Consider the following 17,932-nt stretch of genomic DNA (forward strand, 5'->3'; position numbering starts at 1 on the left):
GTTCTCAGTGGGGACAGGGTTCATTATTCCAGGATTCAGTCTTTTAAACATCTAAGTAAAGGGGCACCTGGGTGGCTCAGTCGATTAAGCATCCGACTCTTGATTTTTGACTCAGGTCAGAATCTCATGGTTTGTGAGTTCCAGCCATGCACGCTGCATTGATTGTGGAGAGCCTGCTTAAGATTCTCTGTCTCCTTCTCTCTGCCCCTCCCCCACTCACAATCTCTATCTCTCTGTCTCTCTCACACACACAGTCTCATACATATTTCTGCTAAAATACATATTTTCTATCTTGTGCTTACATTGCTATTTTATTCCCAAATTCAGCTTTTAACATCTACCACTATTCAAATGACCTCTATTAAAGCTTCACACCATTTCATTCCGGCATATACAATCTTCATGCATCTTGAATCTTACATACATGTTTGCCATCTATTCACAGTGTTGTTCAAGTCACTGTTTAAAATGGTGACCTCCACACAATCAAGGAAATAGCACCTCAGGATGCTAGCTAACCACACTGCAAACTGTTAGCAACCCGTGAATCATCAAGATTCAGAAGCCCATCCATTGTCAGCACAGATGCTGACAAGGATTGCTGTTCTTGAGCAAATATATATCAAGGATCTGTTAGGTCAATATGGAAGACACAAGACAGTTCAAGGGATGATAGATGTACACGAAGAAACAGCCTCCTCTGAAATTTCTTTTACACAGGACTAATGTCAACCTAAATCTGGAAGTTGCTAACACAAGGGGAAATGAATACTTGAAAACGCTGGGAAATAAACAGTAGAGAAAGAAAGGTGGATATACAGTGAATCAGAATATGATTATGAATAAATCAGACCATCTCATGAAAGATGGCTCCTCCTGAGCATGGCTCTTTAGCTGCTTGCTAAAGTCACTCTCTTCACCTTCGGCATCCTGCCATCAACTTTGGTCCATATCTTACTCACATCTTTGGTAAACTAGGTAAGAGGGAATCCATCCAACTATTCCTACTCAGTATAAACCAAGGTAGAAATCTAGAAATGTGCTCTAAGGCATAACATCAATACATGCTTTGATTATTTTTGTTACTCTGTTGTCATTAGAGCCTGTATGGAGAGGAAATTGGGGACAGAGATGTGCCTTCTCTGAGATAGCTCTACACTCACTTTGCATTGCTGCATTATACAGCCCTAAGACATGGCAGGCCAAAAGAGATTCAGCATTGTCGATTTTCAGAGAGTTTTATGTAAATATCATATAGTTCTTACTGTGGAACAGATGAGTCATACTGCCTCCTGCGCTATTGAATCTAAAGATGTAGGAAATTCTGTGTCCTTCTACTCCTTTTGGCTATATGATAATTTAGACAAGTCTTCACTGAGGTAGATCTAAGGAGAGGTGATCTAAGGAGACCAATTCCATGATTCTCTATTATCTAGATAAGCAATGACTAAATTCTAATCCAATGATTCATCTAATTCTAATTTAGTGATTACATTTATTCAGGTAATATGTATTGAGTTCTAGCATTAAATAAGTACTTTGATACATGCTAGAGACACAAAGATGAAAAAGCTGTGGAGATAGAGAAAAAAATAAATTTCCTTCAAAATGATAACTCATAACATGAGATAATCCCATAAATGGCAACTACAATTTAGTATATTACCTCCTATATGTAGAACAATATGCTAAGCATGCAAAGGAAACAATGTAAACAATGTGCTAAGGAATAATGAAGAAGACTCTACATAGATAAAAATATTCATTTGTTCATACAACAGATATTAATAAGTGCCTACCTGTTATAAGCCAGGCTCTATTCTAGCTTCTGAGTTTATAGTAGAGAACGAGACAGACAAAATCACTCTCTCAGACAGCTTATACATTTTGTAGGGGGAGACAGACACTAAACAAATTTCAAACGGTAATAAATACTATAGTAAAATAAAGGTGTCAGGGTGTCTAGGTAGGAAGGAAAGTTACTTGTATTAGGCATCATCTGAGCAGAGAACAGAATTACAAACAGAAGTCAGCAATGCAGGGGCACCTGGGTGGCTTAGTCAGTTGAGTGTCCAACTTCGGCTCAGGTCATGATCTCACAGCTCGTGAGTTTGAGCCCTGCTTCAGGCTCTATGCTGACAGCTCGGAGCCTGGAGCCTGCTTCAGATTCTGTGTCTCCCTCTCTCTGTGCCTCCCCTGCTCATGCACTCTCTCTCTCTCTTTCTGTCTCTCTCTCTAAGATAAATAAACATTAAAAAATTAAAAAAAAAAAGAAGCCAGCAATGCAGAAAACAAAGAACCAACAATCAAATCAAAGGGCAAGGTCCTTGGGAGTATACAGGCTGAAAAATCTTTTGAGCTGAGAAGTGAGTATGTCTAAAGCATGATCAACAAGGGGGATAAAGGTACAAAATACAATCAAAAAGGTTGATGAGGATCAAATCACAAAGAGAATAATAGCAAGGAGTTTGTCTACTATTCTAAGTACAATGGAAAGTTCTTGGAGAGTTTTAAGCAAGAAAGTAACACTCTTGATTTGCACATTTAAAATTTCTTTTAAGCTGATTTAAAAGGCTGATTGCTATGTGGACACAGATTGTGAGACAAAGCAAGAGGAAAGAGGGAGACTAATTGCAATAGTCTTGACACTCAGGGTCTCATGAAAGTCAGGAGACTTTGTGGGGAGTCTGATTCTGTGGACCATCAAGATCAAGTATAAGAGGAAGACAAAGATCTTTCCATAAACACACAGGACACAGCTCTAGAGACTCAGCCCGGACACAGATGATCATCATCTGGGTACAGGGCAAGCAGACATCAAAGATTCAGTTTTGTGTATCCCATCAGGTCAGGGAGAGTGAAGGACAAGCAGAAGATTCAGGGACAGCATCAGCACTAACTCATGGATGGTCCAGATACAGACATTTGAAATATGTGTCCAGCACAGAGGAAGACAAGGAGATAGGACCATACAGTCTGAATTGCAATGGGGTCAGAGAGCCACTCATGGACAGTCAGGATTCAACCCAACAAGAAGGCAAGCCTCCCACTAGGAGCAGGCAGGAAAATATAATAGATATTCAGGATCTCATCATGACCAGACACCCACTAATGGAGTTTGGGTCTACCCATGAGGAATTTAGGTCTGGCACAACAGAAGACGTGTGTCAAGCCACCAACAATCAGAAAATAGATCCAGACATGCAAGTCAGCTTACAGACAAATTTCATCTACACAGCCTTATCCTAGTAAAAATAGATAGTGTAGATATAAGTTATTGTCAGTTTAAAGGTAGTGACAAAGACTCAAATAGAGAGTCAATATCAACCTATGGACAGTATGAGGAGGGCCATGGACAACTGGAACTCAATAAGATAAGCCAAAAAGGACCCATCCATGAATATTCTGAAGACAATGCAAGAAATTCAGGGTCTAGTCATAAATGGACAACGTCAACCCATAAGTAGTCGGAATCCAGGAAGTTCTCTAGAGGAACAAATCAGTCATAATTATAATCAGGCAAGAAACAGCACATTTAGAAGCCAAACAAGTCAGACCCAAGATTAATTTCGGCCTAATAATATATACACAGTAGTGTAAATAAAAGCAAGGATTGGTTTATAGCTACAAACACATCAACTACAAAAGCACAGGATAGGACTATGGATAATATGAAAACAACAGAACTCAGCCTTGATTCCAGTCCACTGAAATCTGGGAATAGAAGTACAAACAAGCTTAGTCTTGAACAGTCAGGGTATACCTCTGATCATTCAAGGTCTGGAGCAAAGATTTAACTTTGGATACTCAAGGATAAGCTATAAATTTAATTTGACACTAATGGTCAGTGTAGATCTAACATAGGCGGAAGACCACCAACTACTTAGAGCCAGTCCCCTGAATGACACATAATCCTGTCATTTTTTTAATCTACATCTACTTCCCCTCATGGTCCATCATACATTTCCACTAGAAAACAAGCACCCAGCAATGGACATTCTAGTGACTGTGAAATTCAGTCAGGATATTCAAATAGAAAGCACTTATCAACTAGTGGACAGATGACTTCTGGCCATAAAGGACCAGGACTCAACTCGATGACACTGGAAGATAGAAACATAGTAATACCCACTTAAGTGAGCTATATCCACAATCAGCTCAATTCTAGTAAATAGAAAGCAGCATCATAATGTCCAGTTCTCCAGGTGATCTTGGTATGAACAGAGGGCAATCAAGTTCACAAAAGCAGAGCTCGGGTCTCCAGTTCTTACCTATCTGGTAACAGCAAAGGCCCAAAAAGAATAGGAGAGTAGAACTATTACTAGTCATTTAGTACCAAAACCAAGGGGCTTAATGTAAGGCATAGACAGGAATCTTACCATAGTCAGCTGAGGGACAGTGGAAGGTACAGACAGGATGAGGATATTTATCAAAATGGCAGCTCTGAGACAACAGGTAACAATGAAAGCAAGCAAAAAAACAAGGTGTTACTATATTTTGTACCAACACTCTACCCTATAAATAGAACAAAGGGAACATTATCTTAAGTAAGACACCAGCAGAAGAGGAACTAAGCAAAGACATGAAAAGAAAAATATAAAGTACAGGAATTTATTGTAAAAACTCCTTTTTGAGGACAGAGTTATGTCTCTCCCCTTTTCTTTAAAAATGTAAATTATTTGGGGCACCCGGGTGGCTCAGTCAGTTAAGTGGCCAACTCTTGATTTAGGCTCAGGTAATGATCTCGTGGGTTTGTGAATTCAAGCCCCGTATTAGGATCCACACTGGCAGTGTGGAGCCTGCTTGGGAGTCTCTCTCTCTCTCTCTCTCTCTCTCTCTCTCTCTCTCTCCCTCTCCCTCTCCCTCTCCCTCTCCCTCTCCCTCTCCCTCTCCCTGCCTCTCTCTCTCTGCTTCTCTCTCTCTCTCTCTCTCTCTCAATAAATAAACTTTAAAAAATCCTTTAAAAATGTAAATCTACTTTAATCCTTCTTAATATTAACCTTCTTTTGAAGGATAATGTGTATGTCTTCTTCAGCATGTTAGCAGTATAAGTTTAAATTTTAATAATATTATAAAAAATTTTGTTACGTGGAGTTCATTAGAGTGTTAAGTGTGAGAGTTCAAGTTCTAACATTTCTGCAAATTTCTATATTATACATGATCCTTTAAGGAGATGTATTAGGTGTTACAGCATCATCACATCACTGTGACTGCAATTCCTTTGAGTTTACAGATCGAACTTCCAAGCTTCTGGTTTCAGACTATGCAAATGCAAAAAAAATAGCCAATAAAAATTTATGAACAATATGTCTTGCCTCTTTCATGCTCCACTACTCTACTTAATAAGTGGAAAGGCTGGAAACTGACCCAAACATGCAGAGAAATTAATGATGGAGCTCTGGAGAGCAAAAACATATAAGCACTGGCCAAGGAAGAGGAGCCCTCAAGAAAGACTGAAAGAGGTGCAATAATCAGATTGTAAAGTGTTGACAAGTAAATGAAAGGTGAGGGACAGGGAGCGCTATGGAGTTAGGCTATGAAGAGGTAGAAAGATCTGATGGGAATAAATTAGATGAGAAATCATCATCACTCCCCTCATCTCAAGCCTCCTCTTTCTCCTTGATTGCTTTTCCTAGTGCATACACCACCATACACACAGTCATCCAAGCCAGACCCCTGATTACGTCCATTCCCTTGCCTCTCACCTGATTGATCTTCCTTGTTCTACCTCAGCTCCCCACGGTCAAGCATCATCACAGCAGTGAGTCAGGTCATGTCTCTCCTCTGCTCAAACCCCTGCATAATAAATAAGCCAACCATACAGTATGTTAGGAGCATGTGCCAAACGGAGTGGTCAAGGCAGGCCTTATTAGAAGGCAACACTTGAGCAAGCACTTGAAGGAAATAAAGGATAAAACCAAGTGGATATTCGGGGTGAAAGCATTCCTAATGGCAATCCTAAGGAAAGAGAATGCCTGGGAGGTTTTAGAGAATAGCAAGGAAGCAGTATGGCTTCATCAGAGTCCATGAGGAAAGAGCGCTGGAGGAAAGTCAGAGAAGAAAAAGGGGCCTGATCAGTGTCATACTCATCACATTCACACTAAAGTATGCCTCCCTCTTGAAAAAGAGAGAGGGACAGAGAGAGAAACCAGGAAATAGGTGATGAATGCAAGCATGCAAAGCACTGTGCTTGGCATAAAGGGGACCATAATTTTCTTTCTTCTGCCAAAATGTGGAGGCATAAAGAACAGACTGATGGTTACCAGAAGGGAGGTGGACGGGGAGACAGGGGAAATAGGTGATGAGGATCAAGAGTGCACCTGTCATGAAGAGCAGAGGGTGTTGTACAGAAGTGTTGAATCACTATATTGTACGCCTGAAACTAATATAACACTGTTCACAAACTTGAATTTGAGTAAAAATTTTAAAAAATATATCCTTCCCTCTCCTTCTGTCTGTCTCTCACACTCACACACACACACACACACACACACACACACACACACACACACACGCATGCACACACAGGCAAAGGCTCTGGATCTGACTCCCAACACCCAAGGGCTCTCTATCTATGTCTTGGCTCTTCCCTTCCCATACCTGAAGCTCAGATGTACCCCCATCCCCAATGTCCCCCATGCTAGCAGGTGTTTTGTGTCACCTACATGTAACACTTGGAGGGTCCCCAAGGAGCACTTTCCATCACTCTCCCCCATCTGCCTACTATGATCAACCAAGCCTGCATGCAGAAAGCCTCAGGTAGGCAGCAACAAGGGATACAGGCTATGAATGGTCATGCCAATAAAAGCATCAGACAGAAAGTTAAGGAGATGAACACACACTAGAGAAAGGTATTGACAGAATAAATAAGGGGGTGCAAGTAAGAATGAGCTCTGGATTCCCAGCATCTGGAGCATCTTCTGGAACTTGGAGGAGAAAAGGGAAAATACCAACAGGAGAGAGAAACAGCTGAAAAGGAAGACCAATACTCAAGCAGGCTATGTTCCAGGGCCTGGGGCTGGAGCTGTAAGATGGATCACTGTGCCGGCCCCACTCCCTAGAGAATAGATGCTAAGCTATAAGATTATATCACATTTATTTTTGACTTTTTGAGATAAGAGGGAAATGACTCTTGTACCTAGAAAGAACACCTATTGACAAGTATTAATTTATAGCCAACTTCTTTTGACTCCCCTTAACCCAAAGTCATGAGCATCAGTATTCTCTGCTTGTTATGTCCCTGGTTTTTGCATAGTCTCCTCCTTCGTAAACACTAAGCTATTAAGAATCACCAGGAATTGCATAGGGGATGTGATGGGAGAGGAAAGAAAGGGCAGGCAGGAAAAGACCTTCTGCAGAACTTTCCTAAGACCCAGCAGATGGTGCTATAAGAACACTGCCTTTGGGGCGCCTGGGTGGCGTAGTCGGTTAAGCGTCCGACTTCAGCCAGGTCACGATCTCACGGTCCGTGAGTTCGAGCCCCGCGTCAGGCTCTGGGCTGATGGCTCAGAACCTGGAGCCGTTTTCCGATTCTGTGTCTCCCTCTCTCTCTGTCCCTCCCCCGTTCATGCTCTGTCTCTCTCTGTCCCACAAATAAATAAACGTTGAGAAAAAAAAAAAAAAAAAAAAAAAAGAACACTGCCTAGGGACAAGGGCAGCGCAAGTGCACTGGGATGGGAAGAGAACTCCACCTGCTGATCTTCACCAGTTTTATCTGTTTGTTGGTGGGTTGGTTGTTGTGGGTTTGTTTGTTGGTTGGTTGGTTGGTTGGTTTGTTTTAGGTCAAACACTCCGTTCCTCAGGAGATGCCTCCAAACCCTTCCTTTTCTAAGACACAAATAGTCCCCTACTCCCTGGCTATTCCTAGGAAGAAGCAGATTTGAGTTTGAATCCTGTCTTCTCCACTTAATAGCTAAGTGACTTAAAACAAGTTATATATTTTCTCTGAGCCTGTTTTCTCATCTGCAAAATGGAGGTAATAATACCTACATCATATACTTGTTGTGGGGATTAATAAAATGATGAATGTAAGTATGCAAAGCACTGTGCTTGGTATAAAGGGGACCATAATTCTCTTTCTTCTGCCAAAATGTGGAGGTACTGAAAAACCTAAAACGTGACACATACCATAAGAAACCTCTTCTCCTGAACCCTGTCATCTCCAAAGGGAAAACCATGAACCAAATTCATGAGGGGAAATCTTCATGCCCACCCTTTCACTGTGGAGCACATGCTCTGGTAAAATCATGACTCTCTGTGTGGGAAAGGATGTTTGTGATAACCTAGTCCAACTCTTACATTAGTAATGCTCAAAAGGGAGCAAAGAGGCCAAAATGCACATTCAATATGCCTCTTGTTTTCATCACACGAACCAGGAAATAAAGCTCAACATAACTCTGGTTGGTGATGTCGGAGGGTATTCAGAAAATATAGCCCCAAAAGGACTAAAACTGCTTATATGATACATGACAATTCCTTTAATGCCCCTAGCAATGAATTAAGTTACATTGCAAAAAGCTCATTGCACTTTTAGTCAATGCAGATGTTAAAAATTTCTTCCTTACATCAACTCAAAAGGTACCTCCCTTTTATTAGCACCCAGCGGTACCCTGTTCTGGTCCCTTTCCCTACCACCACACACGCTGACATTCACAAACAGACATGCACACTTTTCTCACTCAAGGGAACTCGTGGTTCTGATGTCCCACCCTTCCCAGCCCTCTTCTTCACTCTGAGACTCCTCTCCTGGGGAATCTTCCTGACAAACAAATATAAACGAGGGTCAGGAATGCCATAGGCAGTGTGTCACCAACTTTTTGTATGGGCCACAAGCTAAAAACGTTTTCTACATTTTTAAGTGGCTGGAAAAAATTGTGACCTGTGAAATTATGAAATTTAAATCGTCAATAAGTCAGTGTCAATAAATAAGTTTTACTAAACACAGGCATGCTCATTCATTTAAATATCATCTGTGGATGCTTTCATACTATCAGAGCACAGCTGGGTAGCTGCAAAAGACTGTCTGGCCCACACAGCCTAAAATATATACTATCTGGCCCTTTACGGGAAAAGTTTGCTGACCCCTCATTTAGGAGAACACTGGCACTGACAGCATGATTCACCTCTCCACCAGACTAATCCACCTGGATTAGTCTCCACCAGCAACCCCCTCGTCCCTCTGTGGCAAACACTGGCTCCTGCAGAAAATTAGTCTTCACTCAGCAAACTCCACCTCTCCTGCACCCCCACAGTCTTAGTCACACCTGCAAAAGGCTCACGCCTCTGATGGAATCATGACAACGTGGCCCAAATCAGGCATCCAGAAGAAACACGGCCACAGCATAGATCCTGACCGTGCAGCCCTCTGGGTAGCTCCTAGAAGAAAACACAGAGCATCATAATGGTTGAATTTGGAATCACGTAATTTATCATTTACCAACAGTTGCTACCACTCTTTCCCAAATCCTGATGATTGTATTGCACAAGTTTTAAGTCCATGTGACTTCACCCAGCTTCAGTGACATCCATGTTATACGCATAGTTCAGAAAGGATGAAATGCAGAGTAAGGTCGCAGGGATAAGCAGAAAGCATGTGTTGATTCCCAATCCTAGGACTCAGTTTGAATTTTTTTTAATGTTTATTTATTTTTGAGACAATATGAGAGACAGAGTGCAAACAGCAGAGGGGCAGACAGAGGGAGACATAGAATCTGAAGTGGGGTCCAGGCTCTGAGCTGTCAGCCCAGAGCTGGATGTGGGGCTTGAACTCATGAACCGTGAGATCATGACCTGCGCCAAAGTCAGACGCCCAACCGACTGAGCCACTCAGGCGCCCTAGGACTCAGTTTATATTTAGGTGAAATCATGTCCTCTGAGGTGAAGATAGCAAGAGAGAGGGCAGCCCCCAATCCTGTGAAAAAGTGGAAGTTGATCAATGCAGAGCACTACAGTCATGACCCTCACTCCTCTTTCAATTCAATTCGACAAACATTTATTGGGGACTTCTTTGTGCCAAGAAATGTGCTGAGTCTCCAGGTGACACAGGTGATAATAATGCCCATCCTCTGATCTCAAGGAGCTCATAATCTAGAAGTGATATAAACACATACATCAGGGTATGTGTCCGTGTGTGTACACACACATGCATACATCAGAAAGAACATACACCAAATAATTAACAGTAGCTATTTCTGAGATACCTTGCTAAAGAGCATGGATTTCTTCCTAAGGTTAACAGTAGTTAAAACGAAAGCTATATTAAGAATGGCCACTAAGGTCTGGTAAATAGGGTTAGGTAAAGAGACAAGAAGGCCTGTGCAGTCATTATTGATTCAAGAGGAATGGTTATATCCTGGGTAATAATATCCTGGATGATACTCTGGTTGGAAATCCATATAAGAAAATTCAGCTCAAAATGGGAGTTTGACTGGATGATCCTTAAGGTTCCTTTGAAATATCAGGTCCCATGATTGTTGGACATTCAGTCCATGATGTCCCTGCACACATTCCATTCACTCCAATTAAAGTCCACATAATTGGCTATCGATGCATTATGCTAGATACTTTGTTGAATACACAAAGGTCTTTCTGCATCGCCCAGAGACTCTGGCAGGTGGGGCTGATACTAGCCCAGATTTGGGAACTGCTAGTGCAATCACAGGTGAGCATGTAAGGAAGTAAGAGGGCAATCACCAGGAAGGTGGAGATGGAGGCGGAGGTGGAGCTGGGCTTATTTGTGGTGAATCAGGACATCTCAGGACAGCTCCTCCCTAAGATGGACCATTATCCCCTCTATAAAAAGGCCACTATCCCCAATTAGCAGCACCCTGTAAGCCATTCCAGTCTCCATCCGACTTGTTCCTCTGGTGAACTAGGTAAGTGAACAGGAGTACTTTGGGCCATAAATCCAGTATGTGCTCTAAGACAAAGAGGCACTGGACACCAGCCTTCTTTCTAATGTACATTGGGGACTTTGATATAATTTTAACTTTACTGAGAAGGAAAATGAAGAGATGACTGGGAATTATAGCACCTTCTTTCTTCAGGGTCATTTCCTTAAAGATCATGGGGCTTAATTATCCACTAGACAGGTTGCTCCCGGACTACTGAGATTTTTCTCTCTGCTATATAATCAGCAAAGCCTGAGGGTCGGTCCCTGTTTGGAGAATGAAAACAGAAGTGGGCCCAATAGCAGCTGCCCCCAGCTCTTTACCACCTAGGCCTGTGGTTGCTCACCTTGTCTACTTCCTCTGACCTACAAGTCTTGAGGGTCTATCTTAGTCACTGGTGTCCCTTGGGTGGAATCAGGCATGCCATGTGGATGAAGGACCTGTCCCTCCATAGTGGTGGCTGGCACCTAGAGAGGAATTGAGGAAGTAGGTGGATCGGCACGCCCAGGATTTCTATAGCTCCAGAGCAATGTTCATAAAATTATCCTTGGTAGAAGCAGGAAGCTCAAAACAGAAAGCCATTACTCCTACATTCATTCAGGAATGAAAATAAGAGATACAGATTCTGTTCCTAATTTCATCACTCTCTTGCTACATGGCTTGAACAAGTCTGTCAACTCTGGATTGGTTCTTGATTTCAACAGGATAAAATTAATCATGCCCAATTAATTCTGAACAAATACTACAAATGATTGTAACTATTTATGTATTTAAGCAAGAAAAAGGAGTAATAAGAGGTGGGTCTCTCACCTTTTTTTTTTTCCTTTAGGTTAAATTTACAAAAAGATGCCTAAACTCCTACACGGCATTGTCACTGTCATTGATCTTTTCTACCAATATGCCACCCAGGATGGGGAATGTGACACATTGAATAAGGCAGAACTGAAAGAACTTTTGGAAAATGAGTTTCAACAAATTCTGAAGGTAAGAACCCAGTTCAGGACTGAAAACAGCTACAATTCTCTTCTTCACTCCTTCCCACCTTTTTGTCACATCTGTCAGATTCCTACAGGACTCTCTACTTGGTGATAGAGATTAGGGTTTGGTAAAGGCTTGAAATATGATCAAAAGTTGACCCACAATTGTTTCCATTAACAGGACCAAGGGAAGTGATCCTACTGAACAGATAAAATCCATAGGTTATATAATATCCTATCTATGTGATTCTTATGGAATAAAAAAAATTAGATAGTTCTCAGAAAAAGTAGATGAAATGCATCTTCTTCCCTTTGTCTTTCTTCATCCCAGAACATCCTGACTGACCTGACTGACTGCCTATTTTTGAGATTCTGACACTATAAGGCCTCAGAGTTCAGAAAGTTAGCATCTTCCTCCTAAATCATAAAACATGGTGACCAACATCTTAAAATGTCAGCTCTGAAAATAAATATTTGGGAGCTTAGATCTAGCTCCTGATCATCAATTCATTATATCCAACTGCCTACTAAATATTTCTTATTTGGATTCCTATGGGTGTCTTAAATTCAGTACGTCAGATATGAAACTCATCATTTTCCCTCTAAACTTTCTCCTCTTCTGCCCAAGGCAGAAATCTGGTTCCATTCATAACTCATTGTCTCAGCAAGCACCTCTACCCTCCATATAATTCATCAATAGTCTCTCAAAACTGCCCATTTCTCTCCATCACTATTGCTAGTCCTTTGGCTCAGGCCACCTTCTACTCCCAATCTCAACCTTAAGTGCAAATCTAAACATTTTACGGCACAATTCAAAATCCTTCAGCTTTTAAAATAAATAAAGTCTAAAGTTCCTTCACATAACTTAAAAGGCATGATCTTATCCCTGTTTGTTTCTCTAGCAGTATCTCTTGACTATTGAGACTCAAAATTTAACAATCCATAATTTCTTCCTTGTATGAGCCATGTGTCCTCTAACCTCCAGCTCTGTTGTTCCCTCTGCCTGGAAAACTCGTGTCCCCTCTCCTTTCTTTCCTACCCCTTCATTTGTCCAAGCCCAACTAATACTTCAAAAGACATTACTTCCTCTCATTAACCTTCCTTAAACCCCCACTGGTTCCCCTCTGGTGTACTCTCTAAAACATTATCACAATACACTGTAATTTTAAGTTTGTGTGTCTGAGCCACTAAACTTTAATTTCCATTTTGGCAGAAAACAAACTTTTTCACTGCTTCATCCCCTGCAGCTAACTCAATGCTAAGCAGATAGTAGGTGCAAAAAAATCTTTGTTTTGAATGAGTTAATGAATAACTGGGCAAATAAAGAAAAGTCATATATAATTATGTTAATCATTCATATTTAACCTATTGCTCACAAAATATAATCAATTTCCTTGTTCACTAACATCTTTCAGTTGCATCCTCTTCTAGCAAATTCTCACTTCATTGCTTATTATGTATTCCTTCCTTCCTTCCTTCCTTCCTTCCTTTCTTTCTTTCTTTCTTTCTTTCTTTCTTTCTTTCTTTCTTTCTTTCTTTCTTTCTTTCTTTTGGCTCAGGATAGAACACTCCAGCCTAAAGGACTAGGTGGTTGAGCTCCACCTAAGTAAACCAAGCGTTCACATTTCTACAGTCTTCTTTCAAATGGATTACTGGGTGTGTGTTGTCCACAGTGACATAGCTGTCCCTTGTACCTTGCTCCTATACAGAATCCAGATGATCCAGACACTGTGGATATCATCATGCAAAATCTGGATCAAGATCATGACAAGAAAGTGGATTTTACTGAGTATCTTCTGATGATATTCAAATTGGCTCAGGCTTGTAATAAAATCATCGGCCAAGATTACTGCCAAGCTTCAGGGTCAAAGCAGACAGACCACAGTCACCAGTACCAAGAGGAACAGAATGAAACAGAAGAGGAGGACAGAAGGCAAGGTCATTCAGGGTCAAGTACAGAAGAGAATAATTCCTATTCTGGGGGCTCCAGAAGAAGGATTAAACACAGGCCTGGGTCCAGCTCCAGAAGAATGGGTCATCAAGGAGGCTTATCTAGTTCAGAGCACAGGCAAAGCTCTGGGGAAAGGAGAGAGTCAAGTTCAGGCCACTTCAAGGATAGTAAGAAAAACAAGCATGGCTCTCATCAGCAAGAGAGATCTGAGAGTCATTCTTCTGGTCAGAGGCAACACAGATCCAATTCAAGTGGTCAATCGGGACTTGGTAGACAACAGAAACAGGGTTCTGAATCAAGAGAGTCTTCAAGTTATGAGGGATATGGGTTTGAATCAGGCCAGTCCATAAGCAATGGCAAAACTCATTCAAGCTCCTATGAGTCCTCTACTCAGAGAAAACATAGCAGCAGCTCTAGTTATCAGTCAGGAGGGTATGGAAGACAAAAGCATGGGTCTGGCTCGGTTCAGTCCTCTGCCTCTGGTCACCATGGGTCTGGCTCAGGACAGTCTTCTAACCACAGTCACGAAGAACATGGATCTGGACAGTCTTCTAGCTATGGACAATATGGTTCTGGCTCCAGTTATTCTTCTAGGCAAAAATACCATGAATCCAACTCAGGTGGTTATCCAGGGAGTTGTGGAAGACAAAATCAAGGGTCTTGGTCAGGCCATTCCTCTAATTATGGAAAATATGGATCTGGTTCTAATCAATCTTCTAGTCAGAAATACCATGAGTCTAGCTCAGGATCCAGTTTAGGTGAGTCATCAAGCTGTGGACAACATGCATCTGGATCAGGTCAGTCCTCTGGCTATGAACATAGATCTGGCTCAGGTCAGTCTTCTGGCTTTGGGCAACATGGGTCTGGCTTAGGTCAATCCTCTAGTTATGGACAAAATAGTTCTACTTCAGGACAGTTATCAAGCTGTGGACACTATGGATATGGCTCAGGTGAGTCTTCTAGCCATAGCCGACATAGGTCTGGTTCAGGAGAGTCTTCTAGCTATGAACGACATAGGTCTCGCCAAAGTCGATCTTCTAGCCACAGTAGACATGGGTCTGGGTCAAGAGAGTCTACTAGCTATGGACGACATAGGTCTGGCTCAAGTCGATCTTCTAGCCACAGCCAACACAGATCAGGCCAGTCTTCTGGCTATGGCCAACACAGATCTGGCTCAAGTCAGTCCTCTAGGTATGGCCATCATGGGTGTGGATCAGGTCAATCTTCTGGCTTTGGGCAACATGAGTCTAGCTCAGGAGAATCTTTTGGCACTGAGCATGGATTTGGTTTAGGTCAGTCATCAAGCTCTGGACAGCATGAATCTGGATATGGTCAATCCTCTAACTATGGACAACATGGTTCTGCTTCTGGACAGTCATCAAGCTGTGGTCAACCCGCATCTGGATCAGGTCAGTCTTCTGGCTTTGGGCAACATGGCTATGAATCAGGTCAATCTTCTAGCTATGGTCAACACAGGTCTGGATCAGGACAGTTTTATGGCCATGGTCAACATGGTTCTGGCTCAAGTCAATCTTCTAGCTATGGACAATATGGTTCTGCTTCAGGACAGTCATCAAGCTGTGGGCAACATGCATCTGGATCAGGACAGTCTTCTAGCCATGGCCAACACAGATCTGGCTCAAGTCAGTCCTCTAGATATGGTCATCATGAGTCCAGATCAGGTCAGTCTTCTGGCTTTGGGCACCATGGGTCCGGATCAGGTCAGTCTTCTAGCCACAGCCAACATGGGTTTGGATCAGGCCAGTCTTCTGGCTTTGGGCAACACAAGTCTGGATCAGGTCAATCTTCTAGCCTTGGTCATCATGAGTCTGGATCAGGACAGTCTTCTGGCTATGGTCAGTATGGTTCTGGATCAGGTCAATCCTCTAGCTATGGACAATATGGTTCTGCTTCTGGACAGTCATCAAGATGTGGTCAACATGCATCTGGAACAGGACAGTCTTCTGGCTATGGTCAACGCAGATCTAGCTCAAGTGAGTCCTCTAGATATGGCTATCATGGGTCTGGATCAGGCCAATCTTCTGGTTTGGGGCATCATGGGTCTAGATCAGGTCAGTCTTCTAGCTTTGGGCAACATGAATATAGCTCAGGAGAGTCTTCTGGCACTGAGCATGGATCTGGCTTAGGTCAGTCATCAAGCTCTGCACAGCATGAATCTGGATATGGTCAATCCTCTAGCTATGGACAACATGGTTTTGCTTCTGGACAGTCATCAAGCTGTGGTCAACACGCATCTGGATCAGGTCAGTCTTCTGGCTTTGGGCAACATGGGTCCAGAACTGGTCAGTCTTCTAGCTATGGCCAGCATGGGTCTGGATCAGGTCAGTCTTCTGGCTTTGGGCAACATGGCTATGAATCAGGTCAATCTTCTAGCTATGGCCAGCATGGGTCTGGATCAGGTCAGTCTTCTGGCTTTGGGCAACATGGCTATGAATCAGGTCAATCTTCTAGCTATGGTCAACACAGGTCTGGATCAGGACAGTTTTATGGCCATGGTCAACATGGTTCTGGCTCAAGTCAATCCTCTAGCTATGGACAATATGGTTCTGCTTCAGGACAGTCATCAAGCTGCGGGCAACATGCATCTGGATCAGGACAGTCTTCTAGCCATGGCCAACATAGATCTGGCTCAGGTCAGTCCTCTCAATATGGTTACCATGAGTCTGGGTCAGGGCAGTCTTCTGGCTTTGGGCAATATGGGTCTGGATCTAGTCAGTCGTCTAGCTATGGCCAGAATGGGTCTGGATCAGGTCAGTCTTTTGGCTCTGGACAACATTGGTCTGGATCAGGTCAATCTTCTAGCTGTAGACGACACAGATCTAGCTCAGGTCAATGTTCTAGTTCTGAACAATATGGGTCTGGCCCATGTCACTCATCTAGCTCTGAGCAGTGTGGTTCTAGATCTGGTCAGTGTTCTAGCTCTGAGCAATATAGGTATGGCTCATGTCACTCATCTACCTCTGGACAATGTGGTTCTAGATCTGGTCAGTGTTCTAGCTATGAGCAACAAGGGAGATATAGGTCAAGTTCAAGTGGAACTCATAATGAATACAACAGACCCCATATGGGCTCAATCCCTAATCAATCAAGAAGAAATAGCCAGGAATGGTCAGGGTGCGGCCAAAAAGAAAGAAGTAGGTGTTACAGCCTATCAGGTAGTGGGCCTGATGTATATGAGAGTATTCATGGACAATCAAGAACATGTATGCAACAAAGCCAAGGATGGAGCCAAGGTCCATGGGAATCTGGCTTCATCGAATCAAACTGTAATGAAGGGCAATCAGGAAGCAGTTACAGACAAGTAGAAAGCTCCTCGAATTGTAGCTCTGGACAACTGATACCCTCTTTTGGACAGTCTAGATCCAACACTACCAATACATTGTTAATTTGCAAGGAGGATAACAGACAAGGTGACTACTGTTATAAAAGAGGAGGAGATAACTGTGCAGGGGGAAGTACCGGCCCAAGTTCCCATAATTTCCACAGCAGCACACCACTCTATGAATATATCCAAGAGCAGCGTGCCAATTCTAAGGATAAATAATAAATAGAAGTGAAATTCATTCAAGTAGCCATTTAAGAAATACAGCACTGTTACAGATAAGCAATTCATTATAAAACTTCTTTTAAAAGTGGGTGTATCTGTTTCTTCTTCTAAACACGTAACTGTACTCTATTCCTTGTTATTAAGGTTCCCTCCTCAGAGAATGTAGGATATGTGAGCACTTTGTTAGGAAATACTGAGTTGAACAAATTATGTGTGGGACTACATTTGAAAGAATAATACAAAGCATATGAGGAGCACGGGGTTTAGTTGAGATATCATTTCAAGAGCTCATTAGTCATTTTAAGATGCCAAAGCCAAACTTTCACCCCTAAAGAACAAAGTATTAGAAATGCATTACCAGTTCTGGAGCCAAAGCCTCTCTTACAGAAACATGGATCATAATTTTTGGAGCTCCCCACATTGGATGGTGATGGAATGGAGAAGATCCTAAAAGGAAAAGCACAGCGTTGGTAGTTTCTTTGCCCATCAAAACCACCAAGACCCTATTCTTGGGTAAATCTTTAATCAATAAGCTAACAAATGGCAT

General features: G+C 42.3%; 1 protein-coding gene across 1 annotated transcript in view; it reads left to right on the top strand.

Moving 5' to 3' along the window:
- Positions 1–17,461, top strand: part of FLG (filaggrin) — a 48,874-nt gene extending 31,413 nt beyond the window's left edge. The window contains exons 4-5 of the mRNA XM_053889304.1: positions 11,726–11,873; positions 13,576–17,461. Coding sequence (XP_053745279.1) covers positions 11,726–11,873; positions 13,576–17,382 — 3,955 coding nt within the window. The 3' untranslated portion in view covers positions 17,383–17,461. The remainder of the gene's footprint in view (positions 1–11,725; positions 11,874–13,575) is intronic.
- Positions 17,462–17,932: the final 471 nt, after the last annotated feature.

This window comes from Panthera pardus, unplaced genomic scaffold (genome assembly GCF_024362965.1).
Source record: "Panthera pardus isolate Hobbes unplaced genomic scaffold, ASM2436296v1 HiC_scaffold_11, whole genome shotgun sequence".
Taxonomy (NCBI): Eukaryota; Metazoa; Chordata; class Mammalia; order Carnivora; family Felidae; genus Panthera; species Panthera pardus.